Below are 20,839 nucleotides of genomic sequence, written 5' to 3' on the forward strand. Positions count from 1 at the left end.
AGGTTTCAGGATCTGTCCAAGTCACACAGCCAGTGACAGGCTCTCAGGGCTCCCTGGGCTGCCGGGGACAGGCAGGGTCTCCAGCGAGGGCAGAAAGGAATTCAAAGCAGAGCGCTGCATTTGAGAAGGAAAGCAGCAGAGCTCGGCAAACTGACACTCTGGTTCCCAGGAATGGCTGAGCCAGAGTTGTGAAAATGTGCTGTGGTTCTTTTAAAATGGGGGGGTTTGTCAGAGTTCTGGCAAAACCTACCACTGTGCCACTCTGCACCCAGAAGGCCACCATCGACAGGCTAAATGAGGCCTGGAAAGTACGGTGGCATTGCTAAAATCCACGGCCGACTGGGATGTGTTTACACTGTTGACACATCTAGAGAGGGGCCCCCACGGGGCTTCTGGGGAGCCAGCGAGTCTGTCAGCCACTCCTGGGTGGCGATCTGGGGCAGCGGCCGGAGGCCTGTGTGGCTCTGGGCAAGTCACTGCCTCTTGGGCGTGTATGCTTCCTCCTCGCACAAGGCCAGCTTCCCTGCATGTTTACAAGAAAGGTCACGTTGCGCCGCCCCGACTCCGACGAGCAAAGTACAAGCGTTTGCTTCTGCACAGCACGCAGTAAAAGGCCGTTTAAAACGGGACGGCTCGCCGGCTGCGAGCCCACCGGCGGGAGCTGGGCGCCCCGCTACGTCCCTGAACACACGTGCTGCTTCTCCTGATCGGCCCGTGGACACGGCAGCGGTGCGCTGCTGCAGACCCGGGTCGCTCCTAGCACCCCGCCCCGTTCTGAGTTCCCAGGGTGACGCGTGCTTCCGAGGGGAGCGCCTGTCCGAAGGCCCAGAAATGATTCACTGCAGCAGCCTGCCGTAGCCTCTGCATTAACACATGCTGTGGGTTTGTCATTTGCTATTCAGAAAGAATTTATTTCCTCCAGTTCTGAGACCTGGAGCTTAAATTTTTCAAATCGAGTTTCCAGCATGTCGGACCAGAGCAGCTGGTTCTTGTCGGCCACCTGAGACCCTCTGTCGGTACATTTATCCACTCATCCCTCCCTCCCTCGCTCCCTCCATCCGTCTGTCTGTTCATCTCCTTCCTTAGTACATATACATTGAGGCTGTACCACGTGACTAACTTCCTCCCTCCCTCCCCAGCCCAAAAGTTCCAGAGGAAATAAGCACATCAGTTCCAAACCACTTCCTCCCGTCTGAGAACCACCGCCAGAAGGGGTTTATTTCGTGACAGTAGCTAAGGCCTCCGGGACCTAGTGGCTCACTTTTTCTGTCAGAGACTTTTGGGAAGCCGCCTGTCCCTCCCAGGCACCTTCCAGGCAACCTGGGCCCACAGCCAAAGGGGGCGTGGTGGTGGAGGGAAGCCTCCAAGTGCTTCAGAAGCTAGGGTCGACTGTCCTTCCAAGTGTCCTTAGGGGAAAGCGGCCACTTCGAGAGACCCGCCTTTGCAGGCCCTTGATGGACACTTGACATGTCTTGATAGTCGCTACCTTCCGCCACTCAGCCAAATTAAGTGAGTGCTTACTGTGCACCAGACACCTGCAGGCAATGATCTTCCTGTGATGTGGTGTGAAGGAGCTAGCAGAGCCCGGGAGGAAGCGGAGGACACCGGACGGCCAGCAGGGAGGGCTGCAGCTCGTCCCCATCGTCACCTGGGAAGCAGCCACGCTCCTTCCCGGCGTGCTCTCTCCCCCCACGGCTCCCCCAGGCCTGCTGAGTCACGTGGGCCGCCAGCTGAAATCAGACGCCTCTACACATAGATGGGGCAGGGTCGCAGGCAGGGAAGAACACCCGCTGCTCCCTCTATGTCATGCACATGGCCCTCCAGCACCTCGGGTGGCCGCCAGGGCCTGCCCGGCTCTAGGACCTGCATCCACTGCCCACATGCAGCTCCGCTGCAAACCATGCTCACCTGCAGCCAGACGCCTTGATGCAAATCCCACCTCACCTGCCACCAGCTGGGGGGTGTGGGGCAGGTCACCTGCCCTGGTCTCAGTTTCCCCTTAGACAAAAAGCAACATGAGAGCGACGCTCACTACACAGTTTCCTCACAGGACCAGCGTGAGGCCAGGCCAAGGGCAGACCCCGCACAGCCACGGCTACTGGCGCTCTCTCTCTTTATTTCTCTGCCACACACTCACCTCAGGAGCATGGGGAGCCTCTGAATAGGGAAGCAAACAGACCCAAAGAAGGAAACTGACTTCTCCAAAGTCTCAGAGAGGCTCACGGCCTGCAGTGGGGGACAGAGGGTTACCCCTTCCTCTCCCCAGTACTGAAAGGAAGTCCACATTTGGGTGACCGCATGACACAAAGCTGACGGCCTGTCCCCGGGAGCTCGGACTCAGTGCAGGCGGGCAGGGGTGTGGGGAGGAGTGGCAGCTGGCCGTCTGGCTGGCCAGTGCGGTGAGCAGGGCCAAGGGGCCCTGGGGCAGGCAGGGCCACACTGATGCCAGCCTCTGCATTTCCCCCGCCTCGACCAGCAATCCTGTGTCTTCCATTATTTGCTACTGGACCTAAAACTTCATTATTTGGCCATGAGGGGAACTGAAGGCATCCGGTGGAGAATAAAAGGAACCAGAATTTGAAAGCTGGCCCCACCTCTGAACAGCTGTGTGACCTGGAGAACATACGAACTTCTCTGAGAGTCTCTGGTCTCCTCGCAGGGGCCATGCTGGGCTCCTAAGGGCAGCGAGGGGCAGCTCTGGACACACAGGCTGGCCCCTCCACGCCAGGGCTGTCAGTGGGGCAGTCAGCAAGGGGGCTGGTCTCTCGGGGATTGCAGCCCTCAGCGTGGGGGCCCGGGGTGCACACCCCTGTCCACTTTAGGAATCTCACACCAAAGGCAGAACTTGGCCTGGTGGAAACACAGCCGTGCACGGCCTCAGGGCCCTCTGGCCACCCAGAAATGCCGGCCAGGTGTGTGGTATAGAGGCCAGGCCCTGGCCATGCGACTGAGCTTTCTACACATTTACGCACGACCCTTTCTCAGACACTTTCCGCCGTGAAGCGACATGCACGACCATATTCACACTACAGAAATGGTGCAGCTCTACCCGGGGGGGCCCCCCCCGCAGAAGGTGCAAGGCCCAGCCCAGGACCAGCCGCTGAGCCGGGCACCTGGGCTTGGAGTCAGGACAGTGTGTGGGTGTCACTGACCTTGCCCCACCCCCGTGATCCACAAATGTGCATATCAAGCAAAACTGAGTCTTGCTAGGAAACGGACATATAAAAGCACGCCCCGCTGTGCTGGGCCAGAGGCAGCTGCAGGGAAGTCGCATGCATTTACCTTTCAGGGAAGCTGCGTTTCCTACTCTCCATGGTGAACGGCAGCAAAGCCTTGCCTCTGTGTGACTGTCGAATCTGGCATCTAACAGTCGTCACGGTCACTCTTTGTCCATGGCCGGTCAGTTCACAGGGACTGTGGCTGTCCAGGACCTGGCCTGGGTGCTAAGCCCCATGTGTAACTCGATTTTTGTCAGAAAATGTACTGAGAGCCCAGTGGTTTAGCCCAGAGACCCCCGCCCCTCTCGCCCCATGTTCCGGGGGGCTGAGTGTGTGAAAGCTGACCGAGCAGGAAGCAACTGGGAGGGGCCTTCTCCTTTTTATCCCATGACAGGAGACGGCCGTGCGGACCCACCAGGCTCTCTTGGGCAGCCGAGTAGGTGACCCCTATTCTCTCCAAACCTGAGCCGCGGAAAGCCAGCAAGGCAGCTCCAGTAAATCTGTGTTTAAAATCAACAGGTAGCCACGGAAAGGGGCTTGTGACTTTAACAGGGGTGGAAGTGAAATCTGCTGCCGGTCCCAATCTGGCTTATCCCTAAGGCATCCTAGAATAACTAACAGTTTTTATAGGATGCCCCGCCCTAACCTGGCCTAAGGATTCAAGCGAGTGCCCCTCCGGCCTCAGAGTACCTGAGCTCCTCAGCTGGGCGCCTGATGGGTGGGGGCAGGATGCAGGCTCGGGCCTGCCGGCCTCACTGGCAAAGGGACGGCGTGTCTACTGGCGACAGTGTGGGGCAGGGAGCCAGGAACAGGCTGAGCCGCCTGGGGCAGCTGCTTGCCCTCTCTGAGCCCTTTGTAATAAGGGCAGCAAACTGTCCTTTCACATTGGTGTTTTCTGCTATCTGAGGATTGGGGTTCCTGCCCAGAGTAGAGGGACTTCTGGGACACTTCCTTAGAACAGATACCAGTCAACAGGCTTGACGTGCCCTGCGAGGGTGGCCTTGTCCCAGGGTGCTTCAAAGCCTCAGATTTCTAGTCAGGTGGGAGGAGAAGGGAAGGGAAGCCCCGCTAAGCGGGCTGCCGGCTCGAGGGTCCTGCCCTGGCCAGCGCCCCTGGGGCCGGCACAGCCCCTGGATTGGGAAAGGCCTGTGGGGCTGCCTGTGTCTGCACCTGCACTGGCAGGCGCGCAGGGAGCGATGTGGGTCACCGGGCAGGTGGTTGCACCTGTGGAGTGAGGTCAGGATGTGGCGGGGTGCCACCCGGAAATCCTGCATGATCCTTGGCAGGGAACCAACAGAGGCCGAACCCTGTCCCAGCTCTCGGGGCTGCAGGGGCAGAGCTCACGTCGTAGACTGACCTGCAGCTCCCGAGACAGTGGGCAGGTCGTGGGAGCGGCGAGCAGGACACCTCGGAGGGGAAGGGCCATAAGCAACTGCAGCCACCCTGTCCCACTGCATGCAGGGCCCGGGTAGACCCCAGGGAGGAGGATTTGTTTAAGCTAGCGTCCTGAGTTAGCTGGTCACCCGATTCCCCAAGGGGTCCAGTCTTGGTCATTTTAGCTTCTAGTTACCAAACCCATCTTAGAGATGCTTTCGAGATGACTATAGTTCACGCTTCAAGAGAACCCCGCTGGCCATGTGTTCAGGCCCCACATACGCGGTTTAAGAGCAGAGGCTCAAGTGCAGTGACTTGCCGAGGACCCAGCCAGCGGCGAGGAGCAGGGCTGACCACCCACCTGCCCTGAAGACCCTTTTGGGTCTCCCTTCTTTCTAAGTTGTTTGCCATCCACACAGTGGAGGTGAAATTTGCCAACTTTAGAAAGATTCAGGACGAAGCTGATAACTTCACATATAAAACCACTACCCGGAGAGAAAGAGACCTAGAAACATTTTGGAGAATTTCCTTAACATTTTTCTCTCTACACTATTTGCATGCCACACTTGTATACAATTAGGGGTAGTATGGGTATAGCTGCTTGTTGTTTTTGTTGCACCAACATTAGCACTAACAGCTCCTTAACACGATGCCCTGAGAGGCCAGAGAACATTCCCCACAGTCCGCCCCTGCCCTTTGACCAGCCAGGCGTCCACGCAAGCTGGCGACAGCTGGCCTGAGCTGCCTTCACTGGCCTCTCTCCTGGCCCTCCTCCCTGGGGCTGGTGTCCAGCCATTGCCACGTCATATCCCCCATAGGATGTCCACACAGGGACCTCCGTGTCCTTGCATGAAAGGTGACCCAAGAGTTATGTTCCAGAATTTGCCAGAATTTGCCTTGCTGACTTGAGGACTCGCCTCTGAGACTGGACGGCAGGGGCTGGGGGTGGGGGAAACTGGGCAACACTTCATGGTGGATGAGGCCAGGTTTGGGGCTGGCTAGAACCCAGCTCACCTCCTCCTGGGAGGATGACCTCGGAGAAGTGACCCTGGGTCTCCCCTTAGAAGCTGGGCTGTTAGGAGCAGGTGAGTGTGATGGGCCTTAAGCCAACACCTGTGCAGTATGGGTGGGGGCTTCTGCTGTGACTGCTGTTGTTGGGGTTCTGATGGGTGGATGGTGAGGTCCCCCACAGGAGGCACACTGCTCCGAAGCAGGTCATGTCAACGAATGGACATGTGTCCCATGTGGTGGGAGCAATTTCGCAGGCCAAAGGGGAGGGTGACCCCGACCTAGGTTCTCAGACGAGCCCCACTGTCCTGGTTTACCAGGAAGCTGGCTGCTTCCTATGGGACCCCCAGCTCTCGGGACAGGGTCAGGGCTACCAGCTCTGCTCCTCCCACAGACAGGTGCGGGTGGGGCTCAGAGGTCCACAGCAGGACCTGGGTCTGCCCTGGGGGTCCTCTAGCTCCCCTCCCCTCGCATTCTGTGAAGGGGCTCCAAATACCCCTCTTTGCGACGCCTGGCCTCTGGGCGGGCCTGGGACTGTGCTGGGGTGCTACTCGGTAATGGAAAGTTCTGAGAAGTTCTGAAAGTTCTGAACCCGTTGATTTATAATCCTCGGAGTACCTGGTGCAAGGTCCCCATCAGGCCAAGCAGACATCAGCTGGAGGAGACAGGCAGCAGCACCCACACCCCAGGAGGGGATTCCTGAGGCTGGGGGACCTGGGGTCTGGAGCCAGGGAGGGAGGCCGCATCCTGCCACCCACCCTCAGGGTCTGGCCCCAGAGCCGGGTGGGTGAGTAGCCTGGGCTCCCACCATGGCGGCAGCGGGAGAGGACCTGGGACGGTGGAGTGCAAGGCAGGGGTGCCTGCCCCCAGAGAGGGGCTCTGAGGCCCAGGGACACCTACCCTGACGCTGAGGAAGCAAGGAAGGGCGGGGTTCCGTCTACGGGACTTCATAAGAAAGGGGCGGAGGGTTCTTTCTTAATCATTTTCCAGGCCCCATTGCTAGAATTCAAAGGGACCTCTGCTCTCGCTGGAATTCACCTTTTCCACTGGTTTCATTCTTCAGAAGGTGAAGGAGGCCCCCGCCGCGTGACGGGGGGTGAAGATGCACAGAGCAGCTCCGAGGCTCTGACATCACTGGGACGGGAGCGGGTGGCCGGGCCTGCGTTCGTGACCTCGTTTCTCCCCTGCCCTTTCTTTACTCTTCCTGGAAGCAATTCTGTGTCTCAGACCCTCTCTCTCACCTCCAGCCACCGCGTGAAACGGTCACAGACGAAATCAAATTGTTCCCCCATTTCCTTAGGGGACTCCTAGTCTCATCCTCTGGGGGGATTCTCACTCTTGAAGTAAAGCCCTTGTCAGGAAAGTTAACTCCGGAGAGATTAAAGAACAGTGAGCAGACCGCAGGGGTTATTATGGCCCTCTGGGTTTTCTGAACAGTGTGGGGTTAAGGTGGGCTTGTGGGGGGGTTGTCCTGTCGGGGCAGGCGGGCTCACTGGGGGCTAAGGCTGAGGTGCTTTATAGAGGCTTAATTCCCTTGCAGGGGACTAAGGAGTTTGTGGGTGAGGTGGGCTTGCAGGGGTGAGGTGAAGACAGCCCTGGTCTGTAATGAGCCCTGACCCGAGGGTCAGGCCCAAGGCCGGGAGCAGGATGGCGCTCTTCGGGGAGCTGAGTGGCCAGAGCGCTGTGCTGTGGGGACACTTGTTGGAGGCTGGGAAACCGGAAGGGTGAGGTGGGTGTGAGGGTTCAGAGACCACCACGGGGGGCCTGATGCCCACCGACCCCCCCCAGCCTGTCCTGAGAGCCAGAGGCCTAAGGGACCAGCAGGGTGGCTGAGGGACTGTGCACCCAGGTTTTTCAGCCCAGAAGAGGCAGGAAGCTGAGCACCCCACAAGGTGAGCTAGCTGCTTCCTATGGGGCCCCTAGCTCTTGGGACAGGGTCAGCAGCTACCAGCTCTGCTCCATCCATGGACGGGGTGGGGGGGAGCCCCCAGAGGTCCACAGTGCACAGTGGGGCCCAAGGCTGCCTTTCTTGGGTGCTGGCTGGGCGCCCCAGGCCGGGGGTGCGTAGGTGCCTGTGAGCCCGGGAAATGGGGCTTCAGTCCATCTGGTGTGGTCTTTCGAGCACATTCTAGAAGCTCATTTTCTTGAGTGCCACTCCAGGCGGGGGGCTGGGCCCCCCCTGCCCAGCTGTGTGAAGGTGCTGCTGAGGCCAAGATGGCCCCCCACTGCATTTGGGAGGTGGGGGTGAGATGAAGGAAGAAGGACTCAGCCTTGGCACGGGACACAGGAAGGCCTCGTCCTTAGGCCCCCACACTCGGTCACAGAGAAGCAGTGGGGCCAGCGCACGCAGGGGGTTCCCCTAACTTTGGACGTGAGGCCTGTTTGCTGGCCAGCCACCCCTTCTGTGGTGCATTACGAGTTTATGGGTTTTATAATTTTACCTTATAATTAATTGAAACGCAATGATATTGCAGCCTCCCAGTTTGCGTTATGACGGATAAACAACTTCAGTGACTGTTTTAACTAAATTGAGAATTTAAGTTAAATTGCATTAACTTCCCAGAAAGCACTCACTTTGGTCTTCCTTGTTTCCTAATATACTAGGTTTTCCACCAGCCCTTCTCCTTTCCCTCAAAAATTGGGAAAATGACACAAACCTCCCTTCCCTATTGCAAGGCTTTGCTCTGAGATCATAGATATTTCCAGAATCCAAGTCTGTAAGACTTGGACGATGGAGTCAAGGCCATGGGGGAGAGGTGCTGGATCAGTGACTTTGGGCCCTTTCAAGGTCATATGTCCTGTTCCTAGAAGGCCACTGGCTCCCCCTCCGATGCTCCTTGTCCCCATGGGGAGGCAGGATAGCAGGTGGGAGGACTCTAACAGGCACCAGGGTCCCTGAAGTACTTGTCTAGGGGCCCAGACATGAGAGCTTGTCACGAATAACCAGACACAGCCCGTCCTGTGCTATTACGACTCCCCAGGCAGGCAGGCGGCTCAGTAACGCCTCAAGGCCACTAGCTTGGGCCTGCAGCGCCAGACTTGACCCCAGTGGTCTCCTTCCCGAGCCCACCGGGATGGACCAAACCACACACTTAGCGTCCGTTGCTTGCCCCAGGCTGGGGTGCTGTGCCAAGCACTGTGCCAAGTCTCTGTGCCCTCTCAGAGGCTGCTTCCTTCACTGCAAAGTGGGGCCTGGGCTGAAGGGACTTGACAGTCACAAAAAGTCACAGGTGCACGAGACCCCGCTTCTCCTGCAGCACAGATACGCTACCATGGGGGGGTTTCCTCTTTCGCTGTTTGTTAGAGCTTGCAGGAATACTCAGCAGAGAGAAAGTGGAAGCAGAGAGAGTGCTCTCTCCTCACCCGCTTTCGTTGCAAAACACAGCGCCACTGGGTACCAGCTCAATACGGAGGGAGCGGGGTGGAGGCCAGCCGCTCCAGCCCATCTGGATCCTGCCCCGCCCGGCATGCGCATGCTGCCGGCCCCCTTCAGTCAGGGCGGAGTGGAAACTTTCGCCACCAACAGCATTCGCCAGCAACTTCCCTCTCTGTGGTTTTGCTCTGTAGTCCCCTTGATAAAAAACCAAGCAGCACACATGTAAGCACATTCACCATCTCATCTGCACTGCACACGCCCTCCTGGCAAGAAGCGAGCGGCCGTGAAATGATGCGCCATGTACCCTAAACTAGGTCACTCTCCCCGCAGCGGGCTCGGTGCGTGGCTGACTCTGCAGTGTGTGTCCTGTGCCGTAGGCTTCGAGCGACTTCGACGGTCCAGGCAGAGAGAGGAATGGGGAACAGCATGAGATCCACCCCAGCGCCCCCTGAGAGGCCCCTGCCCAGCCCAGAGGGTAAGTCCGGGTCCAGGCGACACCCCCACGCAGGAGGGGGGACCGCGGGGTCGCCGGTCATTGCTGAGACAGGGCGGTGGGCACTGAAGCGGGCCCGGTCATCTTTCTCGCCTGCTTGGTGGTTCATGTGTTCACAACTCAACGCTGAGGAAGCAGTGTGCCCTGGGGTCACACAAAGACGGGCATTGGGGGACAGGCCTTCAAGAGCAGCGGGTTCAATGTCTTTGTTTTCTAGATGGGGACACTGAGGCCCCCAGAGGACACGGCCATCAGTGGCTGTGAGCACCCTGGTCTGACTGATTCTGAAAGCGAGGGTTCTGGGTACCAAAGCTGCCCCGCCAGCCGCGACGTGCTGTTGCTATGGGAAACATGTGCTCAGCAAGGGAGCTCTCTGTGTCCCTTGAGGACGCTAGGCGCTAGCACCCAGAGGCCTTTGGGAAGAAGGGGATCCTTACATAAAAGAAGCAGAGACGCGCATTCTCTGAACACCGTCGCCTGGGGAGCAGTGGGCTGCCCAGAGTAGCCTTGCGAGTGGGCAGGACAGCAGGCCTGGTGCTGCAGGGGATGGGTTCGCCAAGGATGACAAAGGTCAGCGTCCCCAGAGTCGCTGAGCTGGCTCCCAGCTGCAGCGTCCTCAGCCAGCGGCCAGGGCTCTCACCAGCATGTCGGCAAGCAGGAGGCGACGGCTGAGAGCCAGCACCTCGCTCGCGGCTCAGGCTGGGTTTGCTCCCCACGCCCTCACTCTTAGTTCCAAGCCGGGGCGAAGGGCACTCTGTTTTGTCCTGGAGGCAGAGGAGGGGCGTTCAGGGGAGTTCAGGAGGTCAGGGGCGACTATTGGGGCCATCTGCTCCCTCCTTACATCACCGCGGAGGCGGCATGCCTGGTTCCTCAGCCCTTGAACGGGGCAGGCTCACAGGCACGACACCCATCCAGCTAGCACTCAGCACGACAGTGGACAGAGCTGGGCCCCGCCCCGCCTCACTCCACGCCCCTGTGGCCCCTTAACAAAGGAGCCGCCTCCTTCTCCGTCTTGCAAAATAGAGACTCCAGGTGATGGGCAGTCTCGGGGCCCTTCTGATACCCCAACTGAACACTCAAGGCCTTGCTCCCACTCAAGTCCTAAGTTGGGGAGAATCTAGAGCCCTCCTTTCTGGTCCAGTCACCTCCCCTCCCCAAACCTCAGAGGAAAGTCAAAAAGCGTGTTCCCCCAGGACAAAGATGGGATCAAGCGATAAGGTGGAGCCGGGTGTGAATTCTTGGGGTCCCCAAGAAGTCTGGCCCTTTACCTCCCACACAACACCCAGAGCCTGTGTGCAGCGAGACAGAAAGCTGCTCTGCCCCAGGGAGGGAGCCCCGGGTCCCCTCTCCAAACTAACTCCAGCCGCCGCCTGCCCCCACCCCTCCAGTCACGGCTGACTCGGGAACGCAGACCTGTGAGCCCCGGGTCCAGGCCGGCTCCGGAGCAGCCGCCACGGCCCCCCGGGGGCCTGGTCGCCTCTGAGCTGGCCCCCAGGGGCTGTGCTTGAGCAAACCAGGAGAACATGTGGCTCCCAGGAGTGGCTCATTTGCCTTTATTTTTTCAGTGCGAATCGTCATGCAAGAAGCTGTTCTTTTTCCACCGCGTGGGTGGGAGGTCACCTCTAGAAAGGAGGTCGTGGGGTCTCCCCACCCCTCCGCCCCCGGGTTAGGAGAATTCCCCGTGCTGTACCCCTGGGTGATCCAGGCAACCACATCAAGCGCTGGGGGTGGCCTTTCCACTACCCAACCCACCTCCGCCCTTTGGCTCAGGTGCCTGCACCCACATCTGGTCGACCCTGAGCACGCAGGGGTGGGGCAGCCGGCTGCCTGGGCCTGAGCGCGTCAGCCCCCCGTGTCAGGCTGGTGGTGGAGCCGGAAAGGCCCCAGCCCCCCGTTCTGCACGGGGCCCATGAGGCCCACCTCTGCGCTGCCAGACAAGTGACGTTTGGTGGGCTTTGAGGCTGCCCCCAAACCAGCGCTGGGAATGTGGCTCTTCCTTTTCCTCCTAAATGAAACTCTCCAGAACCTTCCTGGTTAGTCTGGTGCCCAGAGGCAGCAGGACTTGATGCAGGTGGGGCAGGTCCAGAGGCAAACGGCCTGTTGGGTTTCCATGTAGCCACCCGGGGGACCTCTGACCTAGGGGTCTGCCGGCCCCCGAGAGGGGAAGCGGCCGTGTAGTGCAGATGGGAGCAGCCGGAGACAGTCCGCCCGGCCCCGAGCCGCACACCGTGGCCTTGTGACTCTGACTACGTGGTGTCTGAGTGCGTCCCACAGCCCTTTCTCTCTCCCCCTCCACTTACCCCAGAAACCTCACTTCCTTTCCTGAAGTCTTCCTTTCCTGTAAGTATTTTACTATGGCCACTGATGTGCTAAATATCCACTATTTATCTGTGTCATCCTGACCTGATTCCCTCTACAGAATTTCCTCAAACTCCCCCGAGTTAGCGCCAGTGGGGCTGAACCGTGTCCCAGGGGTGCACGGTCCTCCTGTGAGGACAGCCCCGAGTTCTCAGTCCTGCCTGCAGCCAGGGCTGCCCCAGACCCTGGCCTGGGGGTGTGGAGGGCGTGGAGGCCTCTGTGTTGCTGTTTTCATGTCCCGTGAATACACGCCCAGACAGCTGGGGGGTCACACATTTTTGTTATTAACGTGTTAAGGTAAATCCAAACCCCTTTCTAGTCATCACTCCTTTAAACTCTTTTAAACTGAGGCCGCTGGCTGCCCTAGGCTACGTCTCAAGGGTCACCCCCACCCCAAAAGTTTTAACAGTGGTAGAAGGGGCAATTCTGAGACTTGTTTCCACATCACCCAGAATAGTTCATTTTCTCTACTAGGTTACACACACTGACAGACGTGATGTGCCAGAGTCCCACACAGAACAGGCCAAGAGCTGGGGTTCCTGGCCGGGGACCCATCTCTCCCTCTCAGCAAAGAGTTCAGCCACAGTGCTGTGACCTTGTTCCCTGGGCTCGTTGCCTTTTTATCATCTCACCTAAAGTGAGATCTCGCCACCAGAGGTGGTGCTGCGAGCTCAAAGCTGTCAGACCCCTTTCTGTGCAGGATGGAAGCTGGGCGATCAGGGCATTTACCCAGCAGTGAGGCCAGGGGCTGCCCCGGGGCAAGACGGCAGGCAGGACCGTGCTGGGACACGTCTTCTCGGGGAGCCGTGTGCTCCTCGGCAGAAGCCCCAGGAAAGTGGTCAATATTGCAGTTTCTAGGGCAGCACCCCAGGCCTTTTCATGAGAATTGGGGTGATGGAGGGTGGCAGCCACAGGCCTGATGAATCTTGAGAGCCGGCCTGCCGCACAACCGAGCTTTCGGTTCTGCTCTACCCGAGTACGCAGAAGCTGAGAAAGGTCAGTGTCTCCCATTATCACCTGGGAGACCCGGGGTGACAGGCCACCGACAGTGGGGGGCTCACACCCATGTGTTTCTCACGTATGAACTCAACTCGCAACAGCTGCAGGGGCCATCTCTATCAGCACCTCCACTTTGCAGTGAGGAAACTGAGGCACAAGGCGGTCCCATTACTTGCCTGAGGCTCCATGGCGGGGGCGGCGGGCAGCTGGGACTGCAAGCCAGGCGGCCTGGGGCTCTTGACCCCACACCACATGCCTGAGGGGGACAGGCTTCCGAGAGACCCGGAGTCCTCAGACGGGGCAGGCGCTCCCTCCCCCAGAGACGAGGCTACCAGACTTAGTGACAGACACGCAGAGCCCGAGTGGGACATTAGCAGGATGTACTTCGGCCCCGTGATGTGTCCACGTCCCCCGCCTGACTCACTCAGGCGCAGAAACTGCCTTCCAGGGAACGTGGTCATTCTACTTTTCTACCAGGGGTGCATCTGCGAATGACCTATAATCAGCCCCATAAATAGTCAGTCCATCAGCCCACGGTTTCACGTTGCTCAGAAGTAAAAAAAGGCAGTAAAGCTTTTTCTCAGTGCCTGGGCACGGCTCAGCTGGCAGGAGACGGGGCAGGGCGTCTTCATATCCTGCCGAGAGGTCGCGGCTCTGGCGTCGGGGCCTGGGGCACCTCCAGGGAGCTCCCACCGGGTCCACCTCACTGTGCCCTCTCAGAACCTGGGGTCTACTCAGTCCCAGCCTGCCCCACCTAACAGATGGCGAGACCGAGAAGCTCTTTCAGCAAGAGCTTCCTGCACCGCCTCCCCTCACCCACCAGCCCACAAGACAGGACCCACAGCAGCTGTGGTCGGGGGGGACCGAGCACTTGGCGGGCAGCGTCCCCGGCCTGTCAGAGGGGGTTCCCTCACCCCAACTAAGCCTCCTTTGAGCCCGCCTGCTAGGGATCAAGAGTCAGCGGGGGGAAGCCTGGTACTTCAGAGCCACGGGGAGCGATTTGGCTTAGAGGCGTGACCTTGACCTTGGCCGCTCTTGGCCAGTTCTGGACACGTTACAGAAAGCCCGGCCTTGGTCCCCCGACCCCGCAGACAGGAGGTGCGTTCTGCAGGTCGGGGAGCGCCTCAGAGCTGGAAGGGGCTGGCGGAAAGGGCCGGCTTCTGACAGGGACCCAAGAGGTGCTCTTAGGAAGAGCCGTGCTCTTCTGACAGTAATATTGTGGCTAGTGGGTTCAGCCTGGGTCTCCCCTTTCTTTTTTGGACTCACTTCCTGTTTGATACTTTTTGTACATTATGTTCAATTTGACTCACTTTTGAGTTGGTTCAATCTGACTCACAGCTGCTATCAACAAAGATTTGATCTTTTGAATTCCAGCTTCTGTTTCACCAGAAGAACTTGTCTTTGGAAGATAATTATATTTTCAGATCTCTACTCCCAGAGACGTTTCAAAATGGAGGACACGCTGGGCTGAAAGTGGTCTTGGAGCATGCATGAGAACCCCGCTCGTCCCCTAAAAATAATCAGAGCTGCCACTTAGTGAGACAGGCCCAGGCCTCCGCGGCACGGGGAGTCCTAGCCCAGAGCGTGAGGCGGATTGACTGATTTCCAAGCCACTCTCTCTGCCAAAAGCCCAGCTTTCTCCCTTCATGCCCAGCAACCACCTCCTGACTTAATTTGTTGCCTTATCTTAGGCCGCCAGTAATCCCCCCGACTCCTCAGCAAAGGTCTCCTCCACTTTTGATTAATTCAAAAGCTCAGCTCCCCTCAGAGTGAGGCGGCTCCAGCACACGATATATTTGAAATTTAGGAGCAACTGAATTCCCTACCCTGAGTCTATGTCACGGTCAGACCCAAGACTCAGGGGAGCGTGAGCGGGACCCCAAATTAGAAGACTGTTTAGATGGCTGCAGGCCCCTGCTCTCCCACCCGAAACACACACCAAACTCGTACCTCAGTTTTCCTGCCTCTAGTGATAAGGGCGAGGGGGGTGGTCCTGGAGTCCCCTGCATGGGACCCCGAAAAGGCCACTACATTAAGCAAAGCCCAGCGCGATGTTTTCAGTGCTGCCTCGGCGCTGCCTGGAGCGGCTGGAGGTGAGCTCGGGAGAGGAGGGCGGGGCAGCGTGTGCTCCGGCTCGGAGCGGCCCCAGCAAATCGAGGAACCACAAGGCTGTTTGGCTCCGAGGCCGTGCAGCGCATAAAGGGCCCTTTTTGGGGGCCAGCTGTCCAGACCACATCAGGGAGGCTTCCCCAGCTCCCATTTCCCAGCCTGGCCCAGCGCAGGGCAGAGAGGGCCTGTGCGCAGCGTGGCGAAGGCGGCCGGCGGGGAGTCAGGCTGATTTCCAGGAAAACTGAACGCCCCACTTGCCAGGCCCCTCGGGACTCCGCGCCTCCCTCGGGCGGGCACCCACCTCTGCATGGCTGGTTCAGGCCCTTCACCTCCGCATTTGCACGCATTTCATGCCCACATCAGGGCTGTCCCTTACTAGATCTGGGGACTTCTGGCTTCAAGCCCAGCACACACTACACGCTGCCGCTAATGATGGGGGTGGGGTGGGGGCGAACCCCTTTTTTCATTCGGCAGGTCCCCAGGGACAGCTCGACCCTTGCCCTGGGCCATGACCCCAGGGCACAGAGTCACGCGGGCACCTCTCCAGCTCGCTCTGTGACTCAGTTCCCACAGTGAGCAAGACATTTGCATGCCCTGTTCCATGGTGACAGCCACTTTCTGGGTCCTCTGTCAGTCGGGGACCAAACCCTTGGCCCAAGCTCCCACTCTCTTTCCACCTAGCCCTCCCTCAGCCCGGGGGGGCGGTGCGGGTTGGGAGCAGGACTCTCCAGCGGGAAGGTGCAGGCCCAGGGCCCGCCGGGAGTGTCACCAAGTCTGCAGGGTCAGGCTGTCCCTGGCCTTCCTGGGGTGGTGGGAAGGGGAGTGCCCCTCTTCCCCCTGGGGGCTATGCTTGTGTTCCCTAGAATATTCGCATTCTCAGAAATCCTGACTTGCTTTCCCCTTGCTTGGCTGGTGGTGGGTGTTCAGTAAATAATTACGGAATGAGTCACTCAATGACGCGTTCCCCAGAAGGCTGAGTCCAGATGCCCAGCCAGCAGATGGCGTAAAAAATGTCGTAACAGGTGTATGAGGCATATTATTTCCCGCCAAGTGCACCCCAATGTTCCCTCACAGCCAGTGTACCCTCTCGCAAATCACTGAGGCAGTGACAAAGGCTTCTGCTCAGTGACCAAAAGCAAGTTCACCTTTGTGGCTGCTTCTCTGCAGTGAGCTGCGCTCACGCGGAGCAGACAGCGTGGTTCCTTCCCAAAACCTCGCCGGTGCGATCCTCCGGCCCCACCTAACAAGCACTTGTCTCCTTCTCGCCTCCCCAAAGTCCCGCTAACATGGAGCCTTGTGCTCTACAGGGAGCGAATGCTCTGTGGTGCCCTCTGGCCCCAGGGAGCCCGACTCCTGACGTCCACCACACACACATTGCAGGTGGTGCCCGCAGGGGCCGGAGGGCAGGGGCAGCGGCAGTGGGGAGGGACGTCGCTGACCGCTCCTCTCTCACCAGGTGTCGCTGCCCACTTCGCCTCACCTCATGAGGACCCTGCAGTGGCATCCCGCTGTCCCCAGCTGACAAAGGGGTGTTGGTCTCTTGGGCATTCTGGAACTTGCCCCAGATCGCATCATGCCATAGCCAGGGGCATACCTTGCAGTCAGAGTGGGTGAGGGTAGCTCTAGGTCCCCTGGACCCCCTTTTTCAGGGGCACCTCAGGTCAAGGCCAGCGTGAGACTAGGAGAGGGCCACTCCCCTGGATGCTCCGGGTGGGTACCAGCCCTGACCACAGAGGGGATGCTGGGAGTTGGTTCTCAACTTAGGGGTGTGCAGCTGCGACCTGCCCCTCCTTGCGAGTAAGACCCCCCCTTGGCCTCTGCTTTCCCAGGACTGGACAGCGACTTCCTCGCCGTGCTGAGTGACTACCCATCTCCTGACATCAGCCCCCCAATATTCCGTCGAGGGGAGAAACTGCGTGTGATTTCTGAGTGAGTTACAAAGCTTTGAGAGCCCCCTTCCCCAACAAGGAACCTGATTTGGGTGGGGATTGTTATATTTCAGCGGTATCTGTGCAATTCCAACTGGGCCCTGGCTCTCTGACGAGGTGAGAAAGTGGCCCCACGGTCGGCCGGAATGCTTCAGTCTCCATAAGCTGTCAGAGCTCTCAAACCTTCAGCGGCTCCCACTGCCTGCTGGACACAATTTCAGTTTCTTAACTGGGCTCCGAGACCTCTTGTGTTCCAGCTTCTGCTTCTCATGCTGGCCTCGCCCCCCGCCCCCCCCCCCCACACACACACAGTGCCGCTATCCGGCTTGGGGAGGAGGACGGCGGTCTGCAGACACTTCTGATCATGGCCAACAAGCCCGCCCTCTGCCCGGCGCGGCCTCGATCCAACAGACGACAGAGCCCACGGGCCTTTGCCCCAGTCTGGATCCTCCCTGATGCAGACAGGAACCGCCTTGGCTACACCCACGTGCCTATCAGTAATGCCAGCATTTATTTTAAGTAATCCTTCGATTGTGGGACACCCACTGGAGAAATCGGCTACTATCCCTGAAAGCTGACCCTTGCAGTGAAGACCCCCCCCACTGGCTAGGAATGGGGGAGACTGCAAGCTGCATTTTCACTTGGAGAAATCCGGGTCGCCACAGCCAAAGGCAGGCCTTAGCAAAGGACTGTCCCGGCATGCTCTGGGTTAAACCTTGTCCTTCCATTGCTTCCTTCACGCTGCCACTCACTCACATCCCCTCCTCTCTGCTCTTCTCTTCCAGTGAAGGGGGCTGGTGGAGAGCCATTTCTCTTAGCACTGGTCGAGAGAGTTATATTCCTGGAATGTGTGTGGCCAGAGTCTACCACGGGTGAGTCCATCCCTCAAGTAGCAGCAACGAAACACGGCGTTATTGCTACTGTTTGCTAGCAGAAAGGAGGCCTGGCTCAAGGTGCTGCCCTCTCAGGCCAGTCCATTGGGGGTGCCTTCAGAGACAGCAGTCGCACCTCTGAGATGACCTGGGCTGGACCTCTGAACTCTGCATGGGGTCCATGGGGCCCCTGGCACATGAGTGCTCTCTCTGGGATTGTCACCTGGGATGCAATCGGGCTGCCTGGGTTCAAATCCTGCCATTTCTTATGGCATCGTTTCCAGAAGCCCCATTTGGCAAATGGAAAATCAAGCAGGAAAGGAGAAGCCCTAAGTCAGCGGGCACAGCTGAGGACGCAGGTAGCTGGCTTGCCCCTGCTGTGTGCAGAGAGGGTCTAGCAGAGTGGGGGTGCTGCAGCCCGCACCCCTGGCTGGGGCCTATGCGGCTCAGCTCCTGGGCAACATGGGGGGTACCCAGGAAAAGTTACTACAGTCTCCTCGTGTGTCTGGCCAGCATGGCCAGACCTCGGCATGGCTGGAGGAGGAGGGCGGGCAACCACTTTCATTTGGAGGGGCCCGGAAATGGCTCCTTCACGCTCCAGGAGGGCTTTGCCGCCACGTGCTCACCTGGGCAGCAGCGAGAACAGCTACCTGTTCGGGAGACTCAGCGCGGTGCCTTTCCTGGCAGTGTCACCTGTCAACTAGGAGAGCAAAGGTCATTGCGTGCTTGGGAGGGGTGACAGTGTCCATGGAGCTCATCCAAATCAGCCTGTCCTGGATGTACTCATCCTAGCAAACTTCACCAGCACCAGTGGGTTGAGATGCAGGACTGGCATGAACTGGCAGGACCTGGTGGTGAGCGCCCAGGTGACAAAGGGGCGTCCCCTGTCCATACGCAACATGGCCCTTCCGTGCAGAAGAGCGGCTATAGCGCTAAGGAGCTACGGAGCTGGGTGTCTCTCCAGATCTCCCCATCTCGCTGCCACGGGCCTACACGCACACGCTACTTGATCACTCTGCGTGCACACCTCGTCGGGGAGACAGGCAACCCCCGACCCACCTTAGGGTGCCGTGGCGAAGGGTCAACGGACGTGACATAGTGGCGTGTCCCTATTCACCCCGGCACACCTGAGTCCCGACCTGGGGATGAGAAACCAGGGCCCAGCGCCCGAAACCCAGGGACGACAGGAAATCCACACGCAGCTGCTTCTGAGGACGTGGGCTAGTGCCCACCTCGCGTTTCCTTCCACGCTGAGATCGGGCCCAATCTGCTCTGAGAAACGAGTGTGGGTCCTTCCCGCAGACGCCGCCCCTGGCGTGCGGCTCTGCTTTCCAAAAGCTCCGTGGGCCGCCCACGGGCTCTCCCAAGCCCGGTGGGTGCCCACAGCACCTCTGCTTTTTTTCTTTTTACCAGCAAGTGAAAAAAAGCAGAAACCACATGGAACTGCAGAACGCTCTGCAGTGAACACAAGTGGCAGAGGAGACGAGCGGGGAAGTGAAGGAAAGTCGCTCCCTGGTCGCTCTGTCTTTCCTGGAGCCATGCGTGCGTTCACTCACGCTGAGCTCCACTGTCTGGACAAGGGCGAAACCGAGAGGCAGACACGGCCGCCGCCCCCCGGGCGGAGCGTGTCGGGAAACAGCCCAAACAGCGGCCCAGCAGGCACCTTCGCCTCAGACCGCGTCCCTGTGAAAAGCCAGAAGGGCTCATTCCAGCTGGTGCCTGAACTATGGCACAAGGACGACGTCCTGGGCAGCCCTGGCCTCCATCTCTGGAGAGGACCTGGCAGGCTGCAGGCACTCAGAAAGCTTGTTGGACAGCTGAGAGGAGGCGCGAGTGCACGAGCGAATGTGTGACCCACCAGTCGATGCCCTTAGTCCCAGAGATTTCTACCGCCGAACCCCCACCTTCACCCCTGCCTTCTTTGGGGCTGGCTCTGGGTGCTCACGGCTGCCTCCCTCCCTCCTCCCCAGCTGGCTGTTCGAAGGGCTGGGCAGAGACAAGGCAGAGGAGCTGCTGCAGCTGCCAGACACCAAGATGGGCTCCTTCATGATCAGGGAGAGTGAGACCAAGAAAGGTAAGCGCCGGGGACCCACCTCTCCAGGGGGCCAGGCCGGCTCCCCAGGGGGCTTCGCTCCGGCTGCCAGCCAAGGGGCTCGTCACACACATGCACCGTCCCGGCCCCGCTCTCTAAGCCTCGGAGTAACAATACGCTCGCACCAGCCCCGGGCGCAGTGAGCATATTAGCTCAGCGCTACGCTCAGCAGCCAGGCTTTCCCAAGTTTGTGAGACGGAAGGTCTCTGAGCTGTACACTTGCTCTCAAAGAAGAGGAAGTTCAGGCCCTGAGAACATTTCCTGTGCACCTATTAAGCGCCGGGCTACCTGGGCAGGGCCCCTGCACCCCAGAGGCGCACCAGCCACTTGGGAAGACTGCACCCTGCGGAAGGGGTCAAGATGCCCAGGAATCCCCTCCCCCTCCAAAGAATGTGCAGAGGGAGAGCAAGGCCAGAGCAGAAACAGCACTTCCTGCGCTTGCCCTGGGGACCCCTGGAGCCGGAGGTCCAGGTGCAAAGGAGCCTCCACGCCCCCCCCACAAGGCTGGGGGCTGGGGCGAGCGGCCTGAGGGGCCACAGCTGCTCTAAAATTAACGATGTCGTCAGGCAGCTCTGCGGCCCGGCTAGGGTGGGGGTGAGAGGGTCCCCTGGGTATGCAAAGTTCTGACAATTTTCCACCTGTTACTGGGCCCGCTCACCGTACTTCCAGTCCCCGCGGACATTACCAGAAGAGCCGAGTCGCAGACGACTCAGCGTGCGGGACTGGGGTGCATCCAGCAGTGGCCACATGAACACCCCAGAGGCTGCTCAGGACAAGTCATACCCTGGGTTTGCCATGTCCACGCTGGTGCCTCTCTGCTCGTATCACGCAGGGGCACCCAGCCTCAGGGTCTCCATCGTGAAATATGCAGGGCCCTGTCCCCAGGGGCCCTTCTGAGACTGCACGGAGCTGTGGCTTGGAAAGAGCTCAGCACCTCCCCAGTATGGTGAAGACTCCGCCCTTTCTACCACCACCTGAGTGTCTTCACTCCGGAACCCCAAAGGACAGAGCA

General features: G+C 59.2%; 1 protein-coding gene across 1 annotated transcript in view; it reads right to left on the reverse strand.

Annotated features, from left to right (window-relative positions):
* Positions 1-20,839, reverse strand: part of TG (thyroglobulin) — a 150,607-nt gene that overhangs the window by 36,757 nt on the left and 93,011 nt on the right. Inside the window, exon 44 of the mRNA XM_012722900.1 lies at positions 14,213-14,254. Within this exon, the coding sequence (XP_012578354.1) occupies positions 14,213-14,254 (42 nt within the window). The remainder of the gene's footprint in view (positions 1-14,212; positions 14,255-20,839) is intronic.

Source organism: Condylura cristata, unplaced genomic scaffold, assembly GCF_000260355.1.
Source record: "Condylura cristata isolate star-nosed mole 26May11 unplaced genomic scaffold, ConCri1.0 scaffold00009, whole genome shotgun sequence".
NCBI lineage: Eukaryota > Metazoa > Chordata > Mammalia > Eulipotyphla > Talpidae > Condylura > Condylura cristata.